The 12,902-nt window shown below is 42.2% G+C and overlaps 1 protein-coding gene across 1 annotated transcript; it reads left to right on the forward strand.

Moving 5' to 3' along the window:
• Window positions 1-10,991: 10,991 nt before the first annotated feature.
• Window positions 10,992-12,902, forward strand: rbp4l (retinol binding protein 4, like). The gene is made up of 5 exons (XM_047373131.1): window positions 10,992-11,131; window positions 11,479-11,596; window positions 11,688-11,824; window positions 12,174-12,286; window positions 12,368-12,902. Exons 2-5 carry the CDS (start codon window positions 11,480-11,482, stop codon window positions 12,589-12,591), a joined length of 591 nt encoding a protein of 196 aa, XP_047229087.1. The 5' UTR covers window positions 10,992-11,131; window position 11,479; the 3' UTR covers window positions 12,592-12,902.

The following is a 12,902-nucleotide window of genomic DNA, read 5'->3' on the forward strand; positions in this document are numbered from 1 at the left end:
AGCAGGGAGTCTAGGGAGGTAACTGAAAACATTTTAATTGAACTGAAGTAAATAATGAGACTACCAAAATAACATAAACAGGGAGGAAATAGATCTACAAGAAAATACATACTAAAACGTCTAACATAGGAATCCTGGGAAGTAACAAACACCTTAGCACCAGAATGAATGAAACATAAATGAACTGAAATAAAGCAAATAGTGCAGAGAAAAGTAAACAGAACTCAAACTCAAAACCCCAGACAGGCAGATTATGATAAATACAGAAGACTTTCAAATCTGGTATGACAAAATAGTTCACAGATTCCTTCATGTTGAATTTAACTCCACACTTGTAAATACTGTACATACTTTTAGAGCTGTCATATTGACAGAGATCAGTAGACAAACACTATGAAAACCCTTCACCTGTACCAACACGTGCTAAAACCTTGTTATGATGAACTAGATGTTCCAACTTCCAACTCTTCAGTGACTCCCTCATTCAAGTCAGCATCCAAAGTTACTTCAAAACCTCCACAGTAATACCAGAAAAAAATATATATGTTGCGTCCTGCATGAATGACCGTATCCTGTCACGCTGACCTCTATTAAAATAAAACAGCCTGTTAAACCACACATCACAGCTAGCCCCTATGCATTGTTAGATCCTCCCCAGTTTGCCCATTGGCCCAGCAGCTCAAAGGAGGATGCCGTATTCACCACCTTCCATGAAGAACTTGCTCATTTGGACAAAAACAAATATATGTTCGGTGTTCAGCACCATCACTACCCAGAGACTAATAGTCATTCCTGACACACTGAGCAAGGGGTCTCATCAAGGATGTGTGTTCTGTCTATTGCTCTTCACACTGGTAACACTTACCAGTGTGCATCCACACATGAAGAAAACTTGATAGTAAATTTTGTGAACAAAATGAGGAGATGATCCAACTTCCAGGGCTCACACCCTTAGGACACTCTCTTCAACATCAACAAACACGCAGTGGTAGATAAAGGATAGTTAATCTGATCAGATCATCTGATTTCCTCAGCTTGTCAAAGAACACCACTTGGATTGTTAACTGGAACCAGCAAAGACTGAACTTTCTGATGAAACTGAAACAAACATCAAGAAGATGGTGAACTGGGTCATTGGAGTCTACCTACCCTCTGTCTGGGTTCTGCTTTCAAGCTGCTGCAGGAGCAGGGCACTGAACATTGCTAGAAACTCCTCTCACCCTCTCCACAAATGTTTAGCAGATTGCTGCAGCTTCCTGGTACAAGCTGTTAAAATGCTGAACTGCTAATGGGATTATGTACTCTACATATTGTTCCTTTATTCGTTTTGTTCTTTATCTATTTATCTTTCATCTATTTGGTTTTTATATTTGTATATATACCTTTAAAATTCGAATTGTTGCATGCCATACAATGAAATGACAACATGAGATTTTATAGGTTTTACTGTTATTTTCTCATAGATGGCTACAAACATATATATAACCAGTTGTCTGTTTCAATATGGAGCTGTTGGGATAAGCTCAAATGCTGTCCTTAGACTGGTTAGCAGTGCTGCAAAATGCCCCATTTTAATAACTTATTAAACAGATTTTATATTGAGGCTTGAAGTTTACCTTAGACTTTCACCGCATCTCTGTGTTTTGTCAACAATCTGTTTCAAGCAGTGAAAATAGGATTACTGCCCTGAAGCACAGTCAATGGAAAAACTAGATCAATAGTCTTGACTGACTAGTGTGTCCTTTACAGGGCTGACATTTCTGTCTGTTACTATATGATATAGACAGCTATAGATGAGTTACAGAACTAATACATAATACATTAGGCTAACAATAGTTAATAGGGATTATCCAGGAAATAAGAGCACATAAATAAATATATCTACTTTCTCCTGCTATGCGAGTAAAGTTAAAATTCGTTCGATCGTTCGTCGTCTTCCGCTTATCCAGGACCGGGTCGCGGGGGCAGCAGACTCAGCAGACTCAGCAGAGACGCCCAGACGTTCCTCTCTCCAGACACCTCCTCCAGCTCCTCCAGGGGGAGCCCAAGGCGTTCCCAGGCCAGCCGAGAGACATAGTCCCTCCAGCGTGTCCTGGGCCGTCCCCTGGGCCTCCTCCCGGTGGGACGTGCCTGGAACACCTCCCGAGGAAGGCGTCCAGGAGGCATCCGGTATAGATGCCCGAGCCACCTCAACTGGCTCCTCTCAATGTGGAGGAGCAGCGGCTCTACTCCGAGCTCCTCCCGGATGGCCGAGCTCCTCACCCTATCTCTAAGGGAGTGCCCGGCCACCCTACGGAGGAAGCTCATTTCAGCCGCTTGTATCCGTGATCTCGTTCTTTCGGTCATGACCCAAAGTTCATGGCCATAGGTGAGGGTAGGAACGTAGACCGACCAGTAAATTGAGAGCTTTGCTTTTCGGCTCAGCTCTCTCTTCACCACAATGGACCGGCACAGCGCCCCCATTACTGTGGCAGCTGCACCGATCCGTCTGTCGATCTCCCGCTCCATTCTTCCCTCACTCGTGAACAAGACCCCGAGATACTTAAACTCCTCCACTTGAGGCAGGAACTCCCCTCCAACCTGAAGAGGACAAGCCACCCTTTTCCGGTCGAGTACCATGGCCTCGGACTTGGAGGAGCTGATCCTCATCCCAGCCGCTTCACACTCGGCTGCGAACCGCCACAGCGCATGCTGTAGGTCTTGGCTAGAGGGGGCCAGCAGGACCACGTCATCCGCAAAAAGAAGAGACGAAATCCACTGGTCCCCAAACCAGACCCCCTCCGGCCCTTGGCTGCGTCTAGAAATCCTGTCCATAAAAGTTATGAACAGGACCGGCGACAAAGGGCAGCCCTGCCGGAGTCCAACATGCACCGGGAACAGACTTAGTGCCGACAATGCGGACCAAACTCCTGCTCCGCTCGTACAGGGACCGGATGGCCCCTAATAAAGGGCCCCCGATTCCATACTCCTGGAGCACCACCCACAGGGCATCACGAGGGACACAGTCGAATGCCTTCTCCAGGTCCACAAAACACATGTGAACCGGTTGGGCAAACTCCCATGAACCCTCGAGCACCCTGTAGAGGGTATAGAGCTGGTCCAGTGTTCCACAGCTGGGACGAAAACCACACTGTTCCTCCTGAAGCCGAGGTTCGACTATCGGTCGGACTCTCCTCTCCAATACCCTGGCATAGGCCTTACCAGGGAGGCTGAGGAGTGTGATCCCCCTGTAGTTGGAACACACCCTCAGGTCCCACTTCTTATAAAGGGGGACCACCACCCCAGTCTGCCAGTCCAGAGGCACTGTCCCCGACCGCCACGCAATGTTGAAGAGGCGTGTCAACCATGACAGCCCTACAACATCCAGAGACTTGAGGTACTCAGGGCGGATCTCATCCACCCCCGAAGCCTTGCCACCGCGGAGCTTTTTAACCACCTCGGTGACTTCAGCCTGGGTGATGAAAGAGTCCAACCCCGAGTCCCCAGCCTCTGTTTCCACCACGGAATGCGTGATGGCAGGATTGAGGAGATCCTCGAAGTACTCCTTCCACCGCCCGATAATGTCCTCAGTCGAGGTCAGCAGTCTCCCGCCCCCACTATAAACAGTGTTGGCAAAGCACTGCTTCCCCCTCCTGAGGCGCCGGACGGTTTGCCAGAATCGCTTCGAGGCCAACCGATAGTCCTTCTCCATGGCCTCACCGAACTCTTCCCAGGCCCGAGTTTTTGCCTCTGCCACAGCCCGGGCTGCAGCACGCTTGGCCTCACGGTACCCGTCAGCCGCCTCAGGAGTCCCACAAGCCAACCACAGCCGATAGGACTCCTTCTTCAGCTTAACAGCATCCCTTACTGCCGGTGTCCACCACCGGGTTCTGGGATTGCCGCCACGACAGGCACCGCAGACCTTACGGCCGCAGCTATGGGCAGCAGCATCGACAATAGATGCAGAGAACATGGTCCACTCGGACTCTATGTCTCCAACATCCCCCGGGATCTGGTCGAAGCTCTCCCGGAGGTGGGAGTTGAATACATCCCTGGCCGAGGGCTCCGCCAGGCGTTCCCAGCAGACCCTCACTATGCGCTTGGGCCTGCCGAGTCTGTCCGGCTTTCTCCTCCTCCAGCGGATCCAACTCACCACCAGGTGATGATCAGTGGACAGCTCAGCCCCTCTCTTCACCCGAGTGTCCAAAACATGCGGCCGAAGGTCTGATAATACGACAACAAAGTCGATCATCGACCTCCTGCCTAGGGTGTCCTGGTGCCAAGTGCACTGATGGACACCCTTATGTTTGAACATGGTGTTCGTTATGGACAATCCGTGACTAGCACAGAAGTCCAATAACAAAACACCACTCGGATTCAGATCGGGGAGGCCATTCCTCCCGATCACGCCTCTCCAGGTGTCACTGTCGTTCCCCACGTGGGCGTTGAAGTCCCCCAGCAGAATAATGGAGTCCCCGGGAGGGGCACTATCCAGTACCCCCGACAGGGACGCCAAGAAGGCAGGGTACTCTGCACTACCACTCGGCCCGTAGGCTGAAATGATAGTCAGAGACCTCTCCCCAACCCGAAGGCGCAGGGATACAACCCTCTCATCCACTGGGGTAAACCCCAACACGAGACGCCTGAGCTGGGGGGCAACAAGCAAACCCACACCAGCCCGCCGCCTCTCCCCGTGGGCCACTCCAGATTAGAAGAGAGTCCAACCCCTCTCAAGGAGATGGGTTCCAGAGCCTACGCTGTGCGTGGAGGCGAGCCCGACTATTTCTAGTCAATATCTCTCGACCTCCCGCACAAGCTCAGACTCCTTCCCCCCCAGCGAGGTGACATTCTTAGTTTAAAATACTTCAAAAAAAATTTGAAGTATTTTAAACTTTTCTCTATTATTAACTAAACTTGCACTGTCAAATAAATGATCTCTCAATCACTTAGTAGGATTAATATGAAAGTTAAAATAACATATTAATCCTACTAAGTGATTGAGAGATCATTTATTTGACAGTGCAAGTTTAGTTAATAATAGAGAAAAGTTTAAAATACATCAATGTTTTTTATTATCTAACTCTATTGTTTGGGTGTGTTTAGAGACAACCTCTTAAGTGATTAAACCTCCGTTGCTCAACACAGAGACATGGCTGACAGCCAGGCTCGTTCTATTTATTCTACCTACTGAGAGTGAGGTGAAGCCGTGTCCTTAAACTGAACTCTGCCAACTGTCCAATGTGCCACATATAGCTGTGTTTACTTCTGTATCTCTCCAGGGATGATTCCCTCTCCCAAAGCGACTAAGAATACCTCTTATTAAGTCAGGATCAGATGGTAGCTGATTTATAAGAGCAATTGGCATCACTTTTGTAAGATTGTCACATTTGGGACATTCACATGGAGATTTTAGATGTGCTCTGTTGTTTTGTTATTTGTTTTCACTTTGGTACTGTCCTACTGTTATAAAGCTGCTATTTTGTTATTTACAGCTTTACAGCTAGAAATATATCATTGTAAAACAGCATGTGAAATCTTTAAATGCCACCCAAACATTGAATTGAACTGGAAAATTATTAATAATCACATATTTTTGCTAAAAACCTCAGAACATTTGTTAGAAATTGCAAAAGAAAAATGAATAGACGATTGTGAAGCTGCTTGAATTGTTTTACCCTTATTTAACTAACTTATTACAATATGTGTGTAACTTACAATGTTTTGACAGTAAATCATAGATCTTTACTGGTTTTATTTTGTGACCCTCATTTTTAGAGATATCTAGTCTGTTAAACCTAAAATTAAAGTGCCATGATGACCATCCTTACAGTTGAATGAAAAAGGGGGAAGGTTGTAAGCCTTAGAACATCGTCCCATCTGTAAAGTACAAGTGTGCCAGCATCATGTTGTTTTGTTTCTTGTTTGTTTTTATTTTGCTGCAAGAGTGACTGGTGCACTTAACAAAATTTATGCCATGATGAGAAGAGAGTCCGATTTGAATATGCTGAAGCGACATCTCAAGATATCAGCCAGGAATTTAAAGCTTGGGTACAAATCGGTTTTCTAAAAGGACCACAAACATAAGCATAGTACCAAATTAGTTACAAACTGGCTTATGGACAACAATGTTAATATTTTGGCGTGGACATCACAAATCCCTGATCTCAGTACCATTGAAGATTTGTGGGAAGAGCTGAAAAGGTGTGTGTAAGCAAGGTGACCTACAAACCTGACTCAGTTGCACCAGTTCTGTCAGGAGGAAATGGCTGAGATGTCATCAAACTGTTGGAAGAAGCTTGTGAAAGGAAAGCCAAAACATTTTATCCATGTCATACAATTTAAAGGTAAATCTATCAATTCTGTACAATGGAAGTTTATTTACTGTGTGTGATGCTTTTTCATGCCTTTTCATGTCTCTTTACGATCCATTGCTTGGTTGACTGAACTCTAAGATCATTTGTCATTAACAGAGAAAAAGTATTTATCTGTTACACACGAGATATGGGTCATGACCAAGAAAGGAGATCCCAGATCCCAGAAGTGACCTAAAAGAACTCCCTCAAAAGGGTGGCTGAGGTGAACCTTAGAGGTAAGAGAAGCGCTATCATACAGGAGTAGAGCTCCTGCTCCTCCGCATCGAAAAGAGCCAGCCGAGGTGGTTCTGTCGTGTGATGGTGTCACCGCTTGGGAGCCTAAATTTGGAGGTTTTCTGAACACGTCACACTAGGAAGAGACCCCGCCAGAGACTGAACTTACTGTGAGGACTGTATATTATTTCTGGCATGATAACACCTCGGATTCCACCATCAGCAGGAGAATGTTACTGGACACAAGTGGGTCTGGGTTTCCATCCAGGAACGTTTTCCCTCCCCAACTAGATCTTGGATAAGCGGAAGGCAACAGACGAAATTTATATTGTTTTTGGAAACAAAGAACAATCAGACTTATTTATTTTATTTACGTCATTGCTGACTGTAGGTTATGTTTTCCCTATTATTCCCTATTATTTTTCTCTGAAGCCGCAAACTTTAAAAAACATCCTCTTTTTGAAAGGTTTTCTTTGGCATATTTCACAGATTGATTTACGCCACTCTCATTGGTACTGAACTTTGCCTTTTATTTGTGATTTGGTTCCTTGGGCAGGTCAAGATTTTGATTGTCCTTTTCTTTGTAAACAGTAGTCATAGAAAACTTAACCACTCTGAACAGATTACCTGTTTTTATGTAGGTAGTTTATGACTGGTTATAGAGAGCATATAACTTTTGGTTAACTTTAAGATAAACATTATTACAACAATGGGAATATGGCAATTACAAGAAAAGTTATCAATACAAGAATATAACTAGCAAGCAAAGATGTCCGGATTTGATCAAAGGTAGCCAATCAGGGTCCTGATCATCGCATTTTTAAATGATCAGTATCAGAATACCTGGCCAAATTTAATTTCAGGTACCTGTTGATGGACTAATGTCTGTGATTTTGTAACAGTTGTACCAACCGCAATAGTCAGCAAGCTGTAAGGCTGTGTTTTGCAAGGCCAGTTTTAGAAAATGACTGTGTCTATAATAAGCCTTGGACATTATTTTGTTGATCTAACCAATCTGGGGTTTTCCTAGTAATGTTAGTCATATATAAGCCTTTGTAAGTACTTTCATTGTAAAGAGAGACTGTCCTGTCCTGCATGCTAGCCACAGACAGCTGTCAGTGTCAGCTAGTCGTGAAAACAGTTATTTTCAGCAAGCTGAGATACAACTTCATTCACCAGGCTGTTAAGATGCTTAACACTTTCTCTGTCTAACCTCAGCAATCCTCCCACCCTCAAAAAACAAATGCACATTAACACTTCATTACATCATCGGCATATAAGCTTTAGTATTTAGCAATAATGCTCTTTGGATTGCACTATTATTGCAAAATTGCAATGAACTAGCCCATATGTGCCTCGGAACACTCTTGATCACACACTTTTTTACCTTACTGTAACCTGTTTTTACAACAGAGTCAGTACATAGGTTAATTTGTATAGTATTTTGCTTTTAGTCAATATATTGGTGAGAGAGGGTAACTATTTTTGATTCCACTGTATGTAATGTAAAAATATGGTGAACTGAAAATAAAAAGTCTAAAATCTTAAACCATGATAACTTTTTTCTGTATATTTTGCCCGTGGATGACTAAAACCTGACAGAAAAAAGTTCAATTATCAACAAGTTATTTCAAAACAGAGTCATTGTGCCCACATTAGCCTAGCACTTCAGAAAGCTGCTCTGCATGGAAACATCATCATCAACGGGAGCAAGATGCAGCTTTATTAACATTGTAGTGGTATGCGTTGAAAAATATATATCTCAGAAAGAAGCTGTGCACATTTTAGTTGATATGTTTGGTAGCTTTCTTAACACATTTAAACTTGTTTTAAAGTAGCATGTCATAGCTAGAGCTTAAAGAATATAATTGGTGAATGAGATAAATGACACACAACCAGACTAATGTAAGGAATGCTACACTAATGTTCTTTTACTGCATCTTAAAGCTACCAAGTTTTCAAGCTTATACAGATGAAACAAAATATTTGCATTAGGGATATGCAATGTATTACAAGTTATTGTAGTATCACTGTAAATATATATATAAAGAACTGCTTAAGCTGAAATAAGTGTTAGCTAATGATAAAAGTACCACACATTCCAGTTATCTTCGCCAGGATAAGATTTGTGGGGAGAGCAAAAATATTTAGTAATGCTTGTTGTTTATTAGAGGAAAAAATCTTTTAGAAGATGCTCTGGTAAAGCCATTAAGAAGGTACAACTAAGTTGTTTCTTTGCCAAAGCCGTAACTTAGTCACATTTAAATTTTTTAATAAACCCTGAGATAGAAGTAAGGAACTCCATTTTTCCCCAGTTGCTGGATAGACTACTCACTACCTAGAGTAGAGAATTCAAAGCAGAAACCAAATATTTTACCTGTCTGGTAAAGTATTTGTCTATTTATTGCAAGTCTTGTCATTATTGCAATATTCATCAGCAATATTGCATGTCGCATGTTTTTCTAAAATGCCATATACCTATTATGTACAATAATATTCAATAAATAGGAATATATGTTCTAATGAGGGTTGTTTGTCAGATTAAGTATTTTTTGAAAAGAACAATATTTAAGCAGTTATAAAGCATACCTTTACAAATGTCTTTTTTTTATTGGTCTAACGTAATATTCTAATCTTAAATATCATATTTTCCTTAGCTATGAGCAGAAAATCATAATTAATAGAAATACATGCTTGAAAACATCAGTTAGTGTGCAGTTAATCTATATAAAGGTCAGTCAGTCATTTTCTACCGCTTATTCCATAGTGGGTCGCGGGGGAGCTGGTGCTATCTCCAGCAGTCTATGGGTGAGAGGCGGGGTACACCCTGGACAGGTCGCCAGTCCATCGCAGGGCAACACACAAACAACCATGCACACACTCATTCATACACCTAAGGGCAATTTAGAGTGACCAATTAACCTAACAGACATGTATTTGGACTGTGGGAGGAAGCCGGAGTACCCGGTGAGAACCCACGCATGCACGGGGAGAACATGCAAACTCCATGCAGAATCGAACCCAGGACCTTTTTGCTGCAAGGCAACAGTGCTACCAACTGCACCTCCGTGCAGCCCCTATATATGAAGGGTTTAACTTAAATGAGCTAAGTTACTGAAATAAATTAACTTTTCAACAATATGCTAATTTGCTGAATGGGTATATATACACTGTATAAAAAGACACATGACCCTTTGTTTTCACACTGACTGATATTAAAACAGACTGCTTTTGCTGTTTTGGTCAGTTAGGATAAAACTAAAATCTAGCTTTTGCGTTTTGCTTTTGGAACGATAGCTTCTTCCTCTCTGGGTGATCTGCTTGCCCATATCAGGGCAGGGCCTTTTTCCACCATCTACAACTAGCATCTCCACAAGGTCTTCGCCTTTGATTCTGGAGTTGATACACACATTTTGCACCAAAAGACCTCTGGGACACAGAACCTGTCTCCGTCCTGAATAATATGATGGATGAACAGTCCTAAACTGTTTATACTTGCATATAATCTATTGAACAGACCAACTTGGGAGCTTCCGGCATCTGAAAATTGTACGAAGGATAAACCAAATTTGTGGAGGACAGCAACTGTCTTGCTGAGATTCTGATTTCTTTTAAAGGAAGCAGTGTGATTGAGGTGCTGCTTCAAAGCACATCACAGCTGTGCATGAATTGAAATTTTATTTTGTGGATTACCTCTTAGAAACTAACAAAACCATAACATCATCACATGGGCTTTCTTAAGCAGTTTAAAGGCTGGCTTTGTAGAAAGTAAAAACAAATGGTAGAAAAAATGTTTCTCTTATTATTCAGACACTTGCCAAGTATATATAATTTTGCTAATTTAACCTAACTGAAACAAGAAAAGTTTTGTATGTTGTATTTGTCAGAATGTGAGAAAAACATGGGTTTGTGTATAATTATCTGATTTCAGTTTTATATGGTAATGTATCAATTTAAGATGCATGATGTATGGCAAATCATCTATAGGTGTTGAATTAGTGTAACATGATTTTATTAGTATCTTAGAGCATATGTTGTAGATTACATTCAATTGTATGTTATAAGTAAGGCATTTGTCACAGTGTGCTTTCTATTTGTTTTGGTTTGTCTGAAACTGCCTCATTGTGTCCTCTGAGTTTTTAGAAGTGAATACAATTAATTCAGGTGTTTGCAAAAAGCCCAACAATAATGTTAGGTTTTAATTGTAACCAACGGAAGCAATTAATTAAAAGCCCATGTTTAAATGCAGCTAATTTGTCAGCCGGTGTTACGTGTGTGCCTGTTCCACGGTGCTGCCAGTCAGTTACATAACGGCCTAATTGTTTTTATTGTAAGTCTTGGAAGGTTTGAACAGAGAAGCCAGATTACAGCAAGGATTTCAACCCAAAGAGATTACCTCTAGATTTAAGCACCATATTTAGTTCCAAGCAATGAAAATCAGCCATAAGCTTGTCTGCTGGGCAGGTATATAAAGGCAGCCACGACCTTAGGACACGATCTACTGCAGAACAACCACATCCAGAACTTTGATTTTTAATCACTGCTGCTACTTTGATCCCAAACAGGTGAGATGCTGAATTTGGTCGTTATTATTATTTGTGTTTTCACTGCTTAAACTGTAGAAAAATGTTGACCAAAGACAATCCTCATTAAAGGTTGAACCTCATTTGACAAATATTGGACTAGGCAGCGTTTAGACAGCAATGAAATGTTGCAAGAAAATATGTCTGACTTAGTGTCAAAAAATAAATTTCTTTTTATTTTGTTTTATATTACTCCGTATATATATAAATGATACATCTATTGCCCTTTGTAACCTTAAAAAATCATGTTTTGGAGTGCTTTGGAATGAGGGCTAAACATGGAGGTTTTGGTTGAAGATATTTTTTAATATAAATTTGTTTCATTACAGAATGGGATCCTCTAAGCTGGCCCTGCTGCTGGTCTTTGTTTCCTGCATTGAACGCAGTCTTTCTGCCTCCTGCATCGTAGACAGTTTCTCAGTCAAGGAAGACTTCGACCCCAAGAGAGTGAGTACAAAAAAAAACACATTAAGATATGTGTTGGGGGTAAAACGTTCCAATATTTCTGACTGTTGTTGTGTTTTTTTTCTTTTTACAGTATTCTGGGAAGTGGTATGCACTGCAGAAGAAAGACCCAGAGGGACTGTTCCTGCAGGACAACATCTCAGCCGAGTACACCATTGATGATGATGGCTCCATGACTGCCTCTTCCAGGGGACGGGTCACTTTGTTTGGGTAAGTGGGCAAGGCAGGAACAGAGTATTCGAAAAGGTTTTGCAGCACATACCTTTTGCCAAAGTTATAAACAAAAACTGATGACAACCAAAAGAGACGAGGGAATCTTCTTTAGCCAGGATTTTAGAAATGTGCTCAGGACTGGACACGTTTCAAGCAGAGTTTTCATTAGATTATAAAGGATTAGGAAGAGATGCCGGATGAAGAGGTTTTTTGCACTAAACGGCAGATTGAATGCACTTTTTGAAGAATTTATAATTAGTATACTCTAAAAGATACTTATAAACACTCAGAAAAGTGAAGGTGAAGAATGTTTTTTGCATCATTGATTGGATATTCTGTTTTGCAGCTTCTGGGTTGTCTGTGCTGACATGGCGGCTCAGTACTCTGTACCCGACCCCACATCCCCTGGCAAGATGTTTATGAACTACCAGGGCCTGGCAAGCTACCTCTCAAGTGGAGGTAGGTTCAGCACTCATTTCTATCCCACATTTGTATTTTTGACATTATTCCTCATAACATCTTACTTTTCTGTACAACCAGGTGACAACTACTGGGTGATCGACACTGACTATGACAACTATGCCATCACCTATGCCTGCCGTTCTCTAAAAGATGATGGCACCTGCGAAGATGGCTACGCCCTTGTGTTCTCCAGAAACCCCCGTGGCCTGCCTCCAGCAATCCAGCGCGCCGTCCGTCAGAAGCAAGAGGAAATCTGCATGGCCGGACAGTTCCAGCCGGTTCTGCAGTCTGGGGCCTGCTAAACAGATTCAAAGAAAGAGAACAGGAGAGGAGAAGCATGTGCCAGTTAGATGCACTCTTTGTGATTTGAGGGCAAACAGATGAAAAAATCTGAGAGCAAGCGTGTGTGAGACAAGATTTACCTGAGAGAGTGATGGAGTTGAAAATTTCAAAGAGATCGACAGGAGAAGAAGATTTATCTTCTTCTGACTTTAATACATTTTCCTTAAACCTCCTTCGCATGTGCATGTATTGTAAATAAAAGGAAAACGCTACGTTTCAGTAAGGTATTTGAGTGAATGTGACCGAAAATAAAAACTTTTTTCTACACAAA

This window comes from Girardinichthys multiradiatus, chromosome 8 (assembly GCF_021462225.1).
Source record: "Girardinichthys multiradiatus isolate DD_20200921_A chromosome 8, DD_fGirMul_XY1, whole genome shotgun sequence".
Lineage (NCBI taxonomy): Eukaryota > Metazoa > Chordata > Actinopteri > Cyprinodontiformes > Goodeidae > Girardinichthys > Girardinichthys multiradiatus.

Coding starts and splice junctions, on each gene's coding strand:
- rbp4l (XM_047373131.1), top strand. CDS start 11,480: ATGGGATCCTCTAAGCTGGCCCTGCTGCTGGTCTTTGTTTCCTGCATT. Junction 11,597..11,687: donor AAGACTTCGACCCCAAGAGA/GTGAGTACAAAA, acceptor TTCTTTTTACAG/TATTCTGGGAAGTGGTATGC. Junction 11,825..12,173: donor GGACGGGTCACTTTGTTTGG/GTAAGTGGGCAA, acceptor TCTGTTTTGCAG/CTTCTGGGTTGTCTGTGCTG.